Source organism: Mytilus trossulus, chromosome 7 (assembly GCF_036588685.1).
Source record: "Mytilus trossulus isolate FHL-02 chromosome 7, PNRI_Mtr1.1.1.hap1, whole genome shotgun sequence".
Taxonomy (NCBI): domain Eukaryota; kingdom Metazoa; phylum Mollusca; class Bivalvia; order Mytilida; family Mytilidae; genus Mytilus; species Mytilus trossulus.
The window spans coordinates 82,007,984-82,023,053 of record NC_086379.1 but is presented as its reverse complement, the minus strand read 5'-3'; the positions used below and the strand labels follow the sequence as shown (position 1 = coordinate 82,023,053).

Genomic DNA, 15,070 nt, shown 5'->3' with positions numbered 1-15,070 from the left:
AAGATATAGAAAAAGGGAAAAGCCCTTTGACTTTTGGCTCAATAGGTCAAAGTTCAAGGTTACTTTTTCTCAACTCAGTCACTGTTTCTCAAAATATAGAAATACACAAATAATTGTTTATCTAAAAAAGTCTTGAGGTATGATTTGCTTTATTGGAACGAATCTTAACTCATTGAAAATGTACGGAAGGGAATGCAGCCTGATGGATAAGAAGTTCGAAGTTCAAAGGAGTTGTTACCAAGAAAAGAATTATTTTCATTGGTTTCCAAATCCTCAAGGAGCAACCATTTATGTTGTTTTTTTTCTGAGTCGGTAAGTTTTTCGACGCTATCAATCAAATTATTTTTTCATATCTAGACATTTAAGGTATGAAGAACATCAGGAGTCTTTAATATTTTTTTCATTTCATCTGCTTGCCCACAAATTTTTTTTCTCCATTAAATTGGGGATCAGAATTTTTTTTTTCAGGAAAAAACTATAACCCCCTCCATTGAAGGTCATTCATCAGAAAATTTGAGCGTATTTTGAAAAAATTGGACCGACCTGACTGCTTAAACGAAATATTATTAATAACTTGAAACAAAAGTAATGGTATCAGTATGTAGCCTTTTTTATATAGAATTATGCATATAACGATATTGGTTTAGAATAGATGTGTTAATCCTTTATTTTTCATTAATTTTCTGCGTCAGTCAATGTTCGTAATTGCCGTAAGCATGAATCATTTTCCCATAGGAAATAATTGTACGTATAAATAATTTAATTTATACATCATGTAGCTTGTCCGGAAAGACAGCACTCTAACATGACCTACTATCTAATAGTTTGATCCTTTCATAAGATATCCGACTACTAACTAAAACCTTTGAAGTGTTTCCGTAACATTATAATTGATAAGTGTCATCAAAAACATCGGACAGTGATACTAAAGTCGTCGGGGACATAATCGGTACATACACATTGTCACTTTCTACAAAATCTGTATTTTTCTTCGAGTTTCCAAAATTCATGGGCATGTAACACTGAGATTGTTTATTATTGTTTTGTTCTGATTCCTCCACGCCCTGACTAATGGATGTCCTGTTAATTGGTACAGAATATTCACAATCTTCTTTTTGATTTTCTATTGACATGCTTTCGTCAACATTGATATAGTTTGCTGCTGAAGAAAAATTGTCATCAATATTTTGATAATTCGGTGTTGTCTTTCTGTTTGTTTTTGCTGCTCGAGAAGATTTTGTAAAATTCATATTGTCATAAGGATTACTCTTTTTCGTTGATTTATTCATACCCTCTTTTTCTGCTGACAAATGATCGGCGCCAAATGTAAATTTTCTGCTTGTCTTATGCTGGTTTGAAGCCGTTTTGTCTTTGGAATTTATTTGTTGATTTTCGTAGACATGCTGAGAGCTATCATTATCAGGACTACATTGGTCCGTATCCAGAAGATAAGTTGCTGCTGTACTGTAGCCATCATTGTGGTCACTTGACCATTGCATTTGTGTTGTATTTGTTTTGTCATATGAATTTCCATTGTAGTGAGCGTGGTTATATTTATTTGCACATTCAGCCTGACATTTTGGTGAACTACATTCTCGTACAACGTCATACGATGGCGGTAAAATGTCTCCTGAGTAATTTTGTATGACACTATATTCAGAATCATCGGTATATTTACATCTTGTTTCTTCAGCCACATGTCTGCCCTCATAACATTTAGGAACATTTCGTTCAGTTGTGGGTTCCAACGTGTAACTATTGTTTTTATATGCCATGGAAAGAAAGGTTGAAGTATTGGTCCTTTGATTACTATCTCTGTTGTTTAAAAAATGTGTTTCGGCAACATTATCAATGAGACCACTTCCATGATCATGATGATCTAATTCAGAACCGGAAAGTGTATTAATCTGTAGTATTTCTACATTGTCACCGGCATAAATGTCTTTGGTTCCACTGAAACTAAAAAAAGAATCTCCATTCTAATCAATCATCTTGATAAATATGTGACATGAAAATAAAAAAATGTTTGGTCTCTTACCAAGTGACGATTATAAAGATAAGATCAATCAATTCTGCTGTAAGTCAGAATAATGTATCAGCTCAGGCTGGCATGAAGAATTTTACTATTTGCCATTTTTATTCTACCCCAGGACGTTAATTTAATGTGCCACTGAGGTTATGACAAAACTGTGGCTCAATTGGTTAATCAAGTACATACCTGGGTTATTCAGCATTTTTGAATCCCTTATTTGATTAAAAGAGTGTAAGCCCGTTGGATGTCCGTCGATTTAAATTGAGTATGTGTTATAACTATAAATAAACAGCTTAGAATAATTTGGAAAAGAGTAAACAATTCAAGATATATATATAGTTGTGTGTAAATTACTACAAAAAATGCTCACAAGATGATGCTTTCCATTTTCTACTCATGAACACCGTTGAAGACCACACAGTGACCTCAACATATCTCATATATCAAATTTATAGTAGCAAAGTAGAACATAATACGACTTCTACATGTGGTGTAGAATTAAAGTATGACCTCGACATACCTATTAGTGCTGTAGTGTAAAAAAATAGTATATGACTTCTACATATCTATTAGAGGTGTAGTGTAGGAGAAAAGTCTCTATCTTTTAGTGGTTAAATGCAATAAAAATGAATAGACTCTTGTAAAATTAAGCGAGCAACCAACGTACGGTCTGATAATGAAATATACTTACTGTCGAAATATCGTTATTGTAATGACAGCAATCAATAACAATCCAAATATGCATCCACCAATTAATGTCGCTATGGTTACTAGAATAAATGATACAATTAAGAATTATCAAATATATACATATGTTGATGTATTTGGGAACGCGCTATTTGATAAATCTTTTTTGGCACAAACATCGATTAATGGTGAAGTTGAAATCATCCCTTCGTAAATTTTACGGACGCCGTCACGAGTTGGTTGACCGTTATGGAATAACCGTTTCACAAATGATATCGGATATGTTCCTTACGTCGTAACTACAATCCCCTTCCCTTTCATGAATTTGACCTACCGAATTAGACTATTTACCGGATTTGTAATCACATAAGGTAGCACTCCACAGTTAGAAAATAAAATTAAAAATGAGCCCCAAAATGTTTTATCATCTCCTATTCCTGGATTTCGAATACATTAATCTAACTGTTTGTGTTGTACATGTGCATATGTATGTAATCAGTATCTTCCATAGATTCAATTTTCAAAAGTTAAAAGGATGAAAATTAATTCCTTTTATGTGTATCCATGGCAACATTCTGCATTTATTTACCATAAAATATTGTAAAAAGGGGGGTGAACATGTCATATATCCCCCCAAAATTTGGATCAAACTAGAATTTCAATGCCTTTGAGTGATACCTTTTTAGAAACTGTTTTCTTAAATCTTCCTAATGATCAAATAAAAAATGGGTGTCTTTCGCCTCATTTTTTCGTAAAATCCAATCACAAAATTCGTGCGATAAAAAGTTGGAAAAAAACCGAAAAAAACATTGCAATAATTGCCGGACCAATGTATGGTATGGACATGCAAATACGGACTGTCATACAGAAAACAGCCTATATTACATACATTACATAACCTTGATGTTTATATAAACCCAATACAAAGGCTATTTTAATACTCAGCTATCCAAAAATGAATTTTATTGCACACTAGCTCTCATATTTGAAAAATCCACAGGGGCCAAAATGCGAAACTACACACCTAACTGTGGAGTGCTACCTAAGCATCACGACGGGTGCCGCATGTGGAGCAGGATCTGCTTACCCTTCCGGAGCACCTGAGATCACCCCTAGTTTTTGGTGGGGTTCGTGTTGTTTATTCTTTAGTTTTCTATGTTGTGTCATGTGTCCTATTGTTTTTCTGTTTGTCTTTTTCATTTTTAGCCATGGCGTTGTCAGTTTGTTTTAGATTTACGAGTTTGACTGTCCCTTAGGTATCTTTCGTCCCTCTTTTAATAACTTTCCGACTTCGTCCCTCTTCACTTCAACATAAAAAAATATATGTTAAAACAATGAAGATAAAAAAGTAGGTTTTTTTTCTTTCTATTTTGCACGTAGTTATCAAATTTTACAGAGCCACATAAGCTATCACTAGTTATACAAGCTATACTCACCAGTCTCACTTGTATGACTAATGCCAATCTTTGTCTGTGCCGATTTACGAAGCCAATAAATCTGAAGTTATAAGATATACTTACTAGTCTCACTTGTAGGGTTATTGCTAATATTGGTCTGTGCTGATTCACGTGGTTCTATAGAAGTCGAGTTCTCCACTGAAAAAAAACAACACAACAGCAAAATGAAACGTGGATAATAGTCACATTATCTGATTTTATTTTAGACTAAGTAGGCTTATATTAGATCAACGTATTTTAGAAATAACATAAAAACACGAAAGAAAAAAATAAATGATGTAAATATTGAAAAATATTAAATGATAAAACAACGAGTCTCTATATTCGATTTTGAAAGTCATTTGAACGCAAACTAAAGACGAAAGATAAAGACTAAGTGAAATGAAAAGGTTACACACATATAATATTGTCAGTGACCGTCGATGATCTTCTGTCGTTGTCTATTGTAGAGGAATGCCATCTATTATCATCTGCCGTTGATCCGAGGGTGTCTTCAGTGGCAGTAAATAATGTTGGATCTATTGACAAATATAAAACAGCTTATTTAACTTTTTGTTCATCTAATTTTACATTATGATATGAGCAAGTCCTCGTAATTGAATTACTTGTAATCAAAACATAGTCTGATATATCTAGACAGAAAACATCATTATTAAGCTTAACAATTATCTGACAAATTCATTACACAGAAGATTTTGGAGCACTTTGACTTTAAGCTGTACTGTATCTAAATTACTCACAATAGAAAAGACTAAACAAATATATCAGGTTTATAAGGCTTACAATTTGTTACTCCAGCTGCGAGTTTCTACTACATATAAGACTCCCATATCGAATAACAAATGTTGCATGGCCAAATCAAAGTGCATTAAAACCAAAGCAATCCGAAAGGTTGTCCTAAATACCTCAGTGTTTCAAATTATTCAATATTTCACGAAATGTAAATTTGATGAAACTGAACATTTGAATCAATGACATTTTATATTAACAAAAGATTGCTGACTTCTGTCTGCTGCTGAAACCTACTGGACTGACATGTAAAAAACTAAATGTTATTACTACTTGATTTTGAAGTATGATTTGCAAGTTTAGGCTGCAATTACCTTACTGAGCATTTTATCTGAAAGGTATTATTATCATTTTAGTCATATTTCGGCACACTAGCTCTCTCGAAATCCGAAGATTATATGGAACGCCACGACTGCCTTATGTTAATAATAAGCATTATCCGCAGTGTTCACAGCATTATATGAAGTGATCACAGCATTATATGTAGTGCTCACAACATTATATGAAGTGATCACAGCATTATATGCAGTGCTCACAACATTATATGAAGTGCTCACAACATTATATTAAGTGCTCACAACATTATATTAAGTGCTCACAACATTATATTAAGTGTTCACAACATTATACGTTTTTTTGTTGTATGATGAGATTGATGTATGATGAGATTTATGAATGATGAGATCATTCGGTAAACATCGTTTTTTAGCGGAAATTACCGAATCCATAATTGGTAAATTACGGTAAATTAATGCCCAGCAAACAAATTTAAACAGTTATTATTATATATGTGATCATTAAGGCAGTATACAATATTTAAAACGGATTGAAATAAGTAAATTAAGAAGTATGATCAATTTAACCCAAGTTTATTCCACACCAGGGCATTTTAAACTTATTTTAAGGATTAGTTTCACCATATTCACAACTTAATATGTATATTTATTTACGAGAACACATCCGTGATATCGCGGGTCTGTGACTGAATTAAAGAATATAACTATGCGTAAGCCTTATTTTAGTATTGGTATTGTCATCTGATAAAGTCATGCCGATTATAAGATGAAGTTTTCTCTGCTTTTAGCATCTTTCTGTTTGAACCCGTTGACCTGGAACTTGTCAATTTAATATTGGTATTATTGATTTTGTTTGGAAAACAAAAGTCTCTGGAAAGGAGTATTTTTTAATTAACAGTTTTGTCCTTTATGAGTTATGAATAAAATTGAATCTTTGATTCGCTGTTTTACGTCTAACAAATTGAAAACTGTACATGCTGTACCTATACGCCTTATTTTAAGTCCAGATTTTTATTATTCGTATTGTCATCTTAGAAAGTCATACTGATTAAAGTATTACAATCGGGAACAATGTGACAATGATTGAATTAAGTAGTTTCAACCCTGTGATTACGACCCGTGTATATAGCAAAATCTTAAATACAGCGTTTCGTGGTACTCCTGTCAGATGCGGAACGTACAGATAATGTAATAGTTAACAGGTGAATATATTATTGGTATCGATTCGACCCGGAACTTCTTAATTATTGGCAATATTAATTATGTGGAAAACAAAAGGGTCTGGAGTGATGTTATTTTTAATCAACAGCATGTACGGGGCGCCGAATGGGACTCTTGTGGTTTTGTACTCAAAATTCAATTTTGTACGGACAAAAGTGACTTTTGTTCAACAAAAATGAGTTCAGTTTAACAAAATTTGTATCATACTACAAATTTGAAATTTTGTCATACAAAATTATCTATCAGCGGACAAAAGTCACTTTTGTCATAACAAAATTCATTTTTGTTACACAGACTTGACTTTTGTTACCTAATTTGAAAATTGAGCGACAAAAGTCAATTTTGTATTTAAATTAGTTTAGTTTGGTTTCTGTGAACTAATTTGCATACAAAATCGACTTTTGTTACACAAAATTGACTTTTGTTACACAAAATTGACTTTTGTTACACACAATTGACTTTTGTGAGACAAAATTGACAAAATTGACTTTTGTCTCAACAAAATTGACAAAATTGAATTTTGTCTCAACAAAATTGACAAAATTGAATTTTGTCTCAACAAAATTGACAAAATTGAATTTTGTCTCAACAAAATTAACAAAATTGAATTTTGTCTCAACAAAATTGATTTTTGTCTCACGAAAGTCAATTTTGTCTCACGAAAGTCAATTTTGTCTCATAAAAGTCAATTTTGTTGTTACAAAATTGAATTTTGTCATCACAAAAATGAAATGTGTCGTCACAAAATAGACTTTTGTCTCAACAAAATTGACAAAATTGACTTTTGTCTCAACAAAATTGACAAAATTGACTTTTGTCTCAACAAAATTAACAAAATTGACTTTTGTCTCAACAAAATTTACAAAATTGACTTTTGTCTCAACAAAATTAACAAAATTGACTTTTGTCTCAACAAAAATGACAAAATTCAATTTTGTCTCAACAAAAATGACAAAATTGAATTTTGTCTCACAAAAGTCAATTTTGTCTCACAAAAGTCAATTTTGTCTCACAAAAGTCAATTTTGTCTCACAAAAGTTAATTTTGTTTCACAAAATTGACTCTTACCGTACACAATTGACTTTTGTGATTTAATTTCCATATCAGGTAACAAAAGTCAATTTTGTATGCTAATATGTTTATATTTGCATACCTTTAAGACAAAATTATGGTACTATATTAGTTATATATACTCTCAGATCAGTACTTATAGTGTCTTTTTATTGTTGGGATATACAAGTACCCGCCCACATGCACGTTCACTCTATTTTCTTGTTAGATCATATGTATTTATATTTGTACCCATCTAATGAGTTAATATAAAAAAGAAGATGTGGTATGATTGCCAATGAGACAACTATCCACAAAATACCAAAATGACACAAACATTAACAACTATAGGTCACTGTACGGCCTTCAACAATGAGCAAAGCCCATACCGCATAGTCAGCTATAAAAGGCCCCGATACGACCATGTAAAACAATTCAAACGAGAAAACTAACAAGCCTTTTACAACTGATTTTCATAGTTCGTTCTTATGTTGTTCTGTTACGCCACTGTCCCAGGTTAGAGGGAGGATACCAACATCCCGCTAACATGTTAAAACCCGCCACATTTTGCATATATGTGGCCGTCCCAAGTCAGGAGGAGCCTTTATTTCAGTGGTTGTCGTTTGTTAATTAATGTGTTATATACATGTTAGTTTTTCGATCGTTTGTTTGTACATAAATTAGGAATATTTTTCGTTTATCATTTCGGGGCCTTCTATAGCTGACTATCCGGTATGGGCTTTCCTCATTGTTGAAGGTCGTTCTGTGGCCGTTTAGCTGTTTAAAATTTCTGTGATGTCATTTTGTCTCTTGTGGAAAGTTGTTTCATTGGCAAGCATACCACTTTTATATATATACATGTATGTACCGTGCAAACTGACGTACAAACGTAGTAAATGTTTTATTCATCCCCACAAACTCAATTTTCATAAGAGCTGATAACTTTAAATGAAAATGTTAAACAGGGTCTTGAAAGGGTAAATTTTTCTATGAAAGTTTAAATTTCTTTATAAGACTGCTGATCATATTTAGAAGACAATCTTAGTACTTGCCGTGCTAAAAAGCTTGTAAAAAAAATGGAATAATTGATGTAAAGTTATGTTTAACACCTACAGTGAAATGCTTTAAACTGCATTTTCCATATCTGTTAGATACTTATTCATGTAAAAATGCCAAATTCTGAAAATCGATGCCAAAAATGACTCTATCATGACATTTATAAGCTAGTGTAATATGGCACCTATGTGTTAAAGAAAGCTGACTGTTTTATTTAAAAAGTAATTAAGCTTTTTAAAACTGAGTACGGACTATAAAGTGACACCTTGCTAAATTTCTTCAGTATAGGAAATATCATACAAATTTTCCTACGATATTTCATTAAATAAACTTTTTATTATTTAACTTACATTTTGCCATTCGTATTTCTTACGACGAACAGAACTACTTCAATCATTCACCTCTCAGTTTCATCTTTTCCTTACTTATTTCAATCAGTTTTAAATATTGTATGCTACCTTATGATAACATGATTTTAATAACTTTTTAAATTTGTTTGCTGGGCATTACCGTAATTTACCAATTATGGATTCGGTAATTTCCGCTAAAAAACGAAGTTTACCGAATGATCTCATCATTCATAAATCTCATCATACATCAATCTCATCATACACTAAAAAACGTATAATGTTGTGAACACTTAATATAATGTTGTGAGCACTTAATATAATGTTGTGAGCACTTAATATAATGTTGTGAGCACTTCATATAATGTTGTGAACACTGCATATAATGCTGTGAGCACTGCATATAATGCTGTGATCACTTCATATAATGTTGTGAGCACTACATATAATGCTGTGATCACTTCATATAATGCTGTGAACACTGCGTACAATACTGATTATTAACATAAGGCAGTCGTGGCGTTCCATAAGATTACATGCATTCACTTTATGTATATGATCTTGGTGATGATGCTATCCCGATAATACATATTAGCTTATATGGATAATGAAACCATCTACCCTACTGTTATTAATAAGTCCTTTGACGGTAAGTCATGCATTTTGTTAGCAAATTGCTATTCATTATTTATGTATTAACTCTAAAGTGAAAAACACCTACAATAATTATATAAATTGATTTGCCTTCAAATACAATCATAATACCTCACACCTCTATGTGTAAAAAACTTTTATTTGACTGTAAATTCTGTTAAACTTACCCACACAACCGTATCTGATTGTAAGTACTTCATTAGAAAATGCACAAGAATCGTCATAAATTTCATCTTTGGCAGAGACTTGACACCTTGTAAGTCCGTTGCATTGCTGTTGTACACTAGCTGTCACTTCATTTCTACCACAGTATATAGCTCTACCTTCATACTTAGCAAAATATATATCTAAAACCATATCTCCAACGCACCATAATTCCTTAGTGCTGCCCTCTCTTACTATCATCTTGAAGGCTGAAATTTCAATATTTAAAACAATAGTATAACCTTAAAAACAATTTACAATTATTATTTTAAAAACACAGACACATAGAGTATAAATTTTTAAAGACCTCTCCCTAAGGAAGTCTTTAGACTCTACTTGTCTATTCGATGGAAAGAAATGGTAGTTATATTATACACCTTATTGCTATATGGAATCTGCGAAATTTGACCTAACAGACATTGTCTCATGTGTCTTAGAATAACGTGTGGTATCCTACTTTAAATACAGACAAACAACAATGATGTAGGTTCCGCAAATGGATTTTCAAATAAATATCCTGCTTCATCTTTCCTTCATCTAGAAATGAAGATATCTTCCAGGAGTAAGTGCCATAGTAAGCCTAGCCGTAAGTAAAGTAGGGTGGTACTTTAGATTGATTAACCTACAGTGGCATATGAATAGCTAGATTTATATGTTTTTGCTGATAGACTTAAGATTTTTCACCATTATTTTTCATGATCAGCAGGGATGACATATTACCTGCATGTGTCTCAGTTAATATGATATGCTTTACCATACTTACAGTATCGCGAGTTCACAGAAAAAAACAGTATTCTAACTGTAGAATTCTCTAGCAAGGTTATTGAGTCTGTCGGTGTTAGGTGAGGTTCCTTTTGCTCTGTATTATGTTTTGTATGTTTTTTTGTTAACTGCTTTTTGTCTTTTTGTCAATGTTTGTGTTTTGCAATGATATTTTTTAGTTCATCAATTTTTAGTGTTGATAATATATCCTATCGCTAATCCTAGCTGACCCGGCCGCTTGAACATTTGACGCATACAATAATCACTTTTCCATTGTGGCGTCAGATATTTTGTTTTTTATGACGTCAAAATTTTACGGGAACCTGTGTGATATCCAGTAATGGCGGACGAATAGCGATAAGGTGTATTCCTTTGGTATATTTCGCACCTCTCATTGCAAATTGGGTGATTGTAACAGTGTCCTTGTTTCTAACATAACTAAAAATAACAGAAATACTGAACTCTGAGGAAAGTTCAAAGACGAAAGTCCCTAGTAATTAAATGGCAAAATCAAATGGCCTAACACATAAAAAGAATGTATAACAACTGTCATATTCCTGACTTGGTACAGGTGTTTTCGTATATGGAAAATGGTGGATTTAACCTGGTTTTTAAGCTAGCAAAACATCTCATTTGTATTACAGTCGTAATCAATTCCATTATATTGATTAATATCCGTTTTTACTTATCAAAATGTATATATAAAACCTTTTTTTCTCTATTTTTGACATCCATATCTATTATTAACTATAGATAATGTATTCGTATAACGGATGATACTTGCATATAAGGGAATTTACCCTGTCAATGCACATAATTTCAATTTGTTTATATATGGCTTTCTTTTTGTACATTGATAAATGTAACAGTTTACAGGTTATTTACGTCGGAGCAGAATTCTGGATTTAAGTTTACCAGAAACGCTCAAAGCTAAATATCCGAAAGACAAAGACCTGCAAGTACTCCAAATAGGAGATGAGTTGTATAGTCAAAAGGAAAATGAAATGATTTGCAAAAAGCTTATATGTGTGTCCCTCAGTTTTAGTTTGTAACCTGGATTTGTTTTTTTCTCAATCCATTTATGAATTTCGAACAGCGGTATGCTACTGTTGCCTTTAAATTATTTACGAATTCTTCCCCTGTTATATTCATCACATAGGACACGATAAGCTTATTCTCTAAATTTCATAGACGTATAAAAATACTCAAAACAGATACCCTTTTTTTTATAATATCAAAAGCAAAAAAAAAAAAGGACGAATTTGAAAAGCACATAGGACCCTTAAATCTGAATTGTTTTGTGAAACACAACTATGGTAATCTATCCCTAGGATAGAAACTCCACAGTCACACATAACATCTTACATTGCAATACCGAAGTTGTTTATATTGTTTTATCTTTACTTTGTTTGAAAATAACTTACCATTTGATGTCTTTAAAATCCACAGAAACATGAAAACAAAAGTAAAACGATGCATTGTATCCAGTAGAGTTAACAATAAGTGTTCTATCTGTATAAATATCAAAATCTGCAGTCACTTCATCATGTGATAAAATCTGGTGTACTTGAAGTTTGTATGACTATGTTTCATAATCTTTTCCGCAGGGTCAATAAGGACACTTGAAGGTCTTAATTATCCTTTTGTTTATGTTTCGTTATTGCCTTTATCAATAATTAGTATATAGAATGGAAGTCAGAGTCCTATATTCTAATAAGATTTTGCCTTTATTATAAAATGCAGATACAGTTTTTTTGATAATTGAAATACCATCCCAAAATTCCTTGCGACTGATACGCTGTTTTTCCTTTTATCAGGAACGCTAAAATATGAAAAATTCGAAAGCCTATAATGTATAGATACAGGTATATATGAAAAGATATATATAACAAAAGGCAGATTCTTGTCGTCTTTGATCCATTTTGGTATTGCTGTCACAATGCCGTATAATCGTGACAATCTTTTGTTCATGAAAATAATTATTTTAAATATAAAAGATGGACAAAAGATACCAGAGGGACTGTCAAACTCATAAATCGAAAATAAACTGACAACACCATGGCTATAAATGAAAAGGACAAACAGACAAACAATAGAACACATGACACAACATAGAAAACTAAAGAATAAACAACACGAACCCCACCAAAAACTAGGGCTGATCTCAGGTGCTCCGGAAGTATAAGCAGATCCTGCTTCACAGGTGGCACCCATCGTGTTGTTTATGAGATAACAAATCTGGTAAATAGTCTAATTCGGAAGTTCACATTCGTGATAGGGAAGGGAATTGAAGATACGACGTAAGGAACATAACCGATATCATTTGGGAAACGGTTATTCCATAACGCTCGACCAACTCGTGATGGCGTCCATAAAATTTACGAAGAGATGATTTCAACTTCACCATTTGGATCTCTTGATTTATTAGCTTCCTTGTGAGCAACAACCCGCTATCAAGAAAATCATGATAGGAAATGAAAGCACGGGAATATCGTATCAATTGGGAGATCTTTGGAGATTTTTTTATCACGCCACCTCTACAACAAGCAGTTTCACAATAACTTTGAAGCCCGTCTTTGATTCTTTATATAGATGTTAATACTTTAGAAAGAGGTTTCATGGAGCACTTGGAAGACCCAGCAATATACCGTTGTGTGTAAGGACACTTATAGTACTTTAGGTATCCAATACAGTGATGGAAGATCCAGTTCATCATCTTTGATTAAAATTCCAAAGGAACATGCACAGACCTGTGATTATTCAGGATTTCCTCTTTTGTAAGTGTCGTTAGGGTATATATTGGGTTTCCAAGTGAATTATCAATACCTTATTCGTTTATCAAGCAGTTAATGTAATGAGTTTTACACACAAAAACGATGTTGTTTGGGGCTTTATCTGCGGGGACAACAACATATTTGTCATGAAGGTAGGATAAGTGCAACAGTTGGGTCTTTAAAGATTACGTAGCATGGGCATTGATAGACCCATTCAGTTTCTTAATTCTGATTTGTATCAACTATCTCACTGCCTTAATCCATTCGAAAAGAGTATCTACGTCTTCCTCCTCACGCTAAGCCCATTACCTGGCATAATCGTCGACTGAGTCCATCAACATTTATAATCTTCCATCTAAAATGTAAATTTTCATCAAACAAATATGCAGATAAACTTTTGATAGATACCAGGCTTTAAATTTTGTATACAAGACAAACAAAAAAGATTATTAATGAAATCTGAGTTTATTACCGTTACATCCTTAGCTTTTGTTTCTGATGATTTGACCATTCTTAATAAAGGTAAATCCAGGAATGCACTTCAGACGCATCTGTCAACATACATTTTCCGACGAAAATGACATGGGGATCATTTGTAAATCCGAAATATTATAGTTCTGGTCAACCGTTTTTTTTTTAATACGAGTAACCAAAAACTTATTAACCTAGATAAAGGCAACAGTAGTATACCGCTGTTCAATACTCATAAACCTATATTGCGAAAACAAATCTGGGCACAAACCAAAACCGATGGAAACACATCAACTATAAGAGGAAAAAAACGGAGTAACAGTGAAATACAACAAAACTAAACGCCAACATCCATAGAAATTTAATTTTTGATAAGAACTGCCAAATTTCGTAAGTCTCGTCCACATCATTATCATATTTTGTAGTACGTCTTTACTCAATACTATTGGATAGTACTGGTCCTTCAGGAAAGAGAGTTTTTTTTTAACACAGATATATTATTCTTTGTTAGCCAATTGAATTGACAATAATATTTTAATATAGGAAGATGTGGTGTGAGTGGCGTGCCAATGAAGCAATTCTCCATCCAAATAACAATTTATAAAAGTAATCCATTATATTTTGCTTATCTTTAACACTGTTAGAATAAACTTCAATTTCATTTATAGTCTTTTTTATACATCTATGTAATGTAGCGGGTCAAAGTATAACATGGATGTAGTGACCGAACATACGTCAAGGGCAATGGAGACAAAGGGATGTTAGGGATGTTATATTGAACTGTAACCTTGCGTGATCCTCACCTAGCACGGTGTGTTTATAACAATAAAATAAAATGAAACAACAAAAGTTATCACTGACTGTAGAACATCAATCTTGAAGTAAATCTCTATAAGTCAAAAACTTTCAATTATAAGGTGACCAGAACTATAAAATTTTGGATTAAAAATTATCCCCATGTCATTTTCTACGGGAAATGCATTTTACAAGTCAGGAACTTGGCAGATGCGTCCGAAGTGCATTACTTGATTTACGTTTGTTAAGAATGATCAGATCCTAAAAATGAAAAGCCTATGATGTACAAATATTGAAATACTTTAGGGGTAATGTGACTATAAATGAACTAAGTAGAGTAGCCAAAATTACTTTAAGTCAGTATTCCCTGCTGAAATATGAACCTTCGTATCTAAATGAGTTATAGTTATATCAACCAAGAATTTAGGAAAGATGGGTAAAACTCAAATCAGTGATTACAGAGCTGATAATACCC

At 32.6% G+C, this 15,070-nt stretch overlaps 1 protein-coding gene across 1 annotated transcript; it reads right to left on the bottom strand.

The window, feature by feature from the left end:
• Positions 1-592: 592 nt before the first annotated feature.
• LOC134725978 (uncharacterized) lies at positions 593-12,125 on the bottom strand. Its single transcript, XM_063590321.1, has 6 exons — positions 11,980-12,125; positions 9,757-10,002; positions 4,575-4,694; positions 4,240-4,314; positions 2,724-2,802; positions 593-1,959 (listed from the first exon to the last, which is right to left on the bottom strand). The coding sequence occupies exons 1-6, from the start codon at positions 12,032-12,034 to the stop codon at positions 885-887; spliced, it is 1,650 nt and encodes a 549-aa protein (XP_063446391.1). The 5' UTR covers positions 12,035-12,125; the 3' UTR covers positions 593-884.
• Between the last annotated feature and the right edge of the window lie 2,945 nt (positions 12,126-15,070).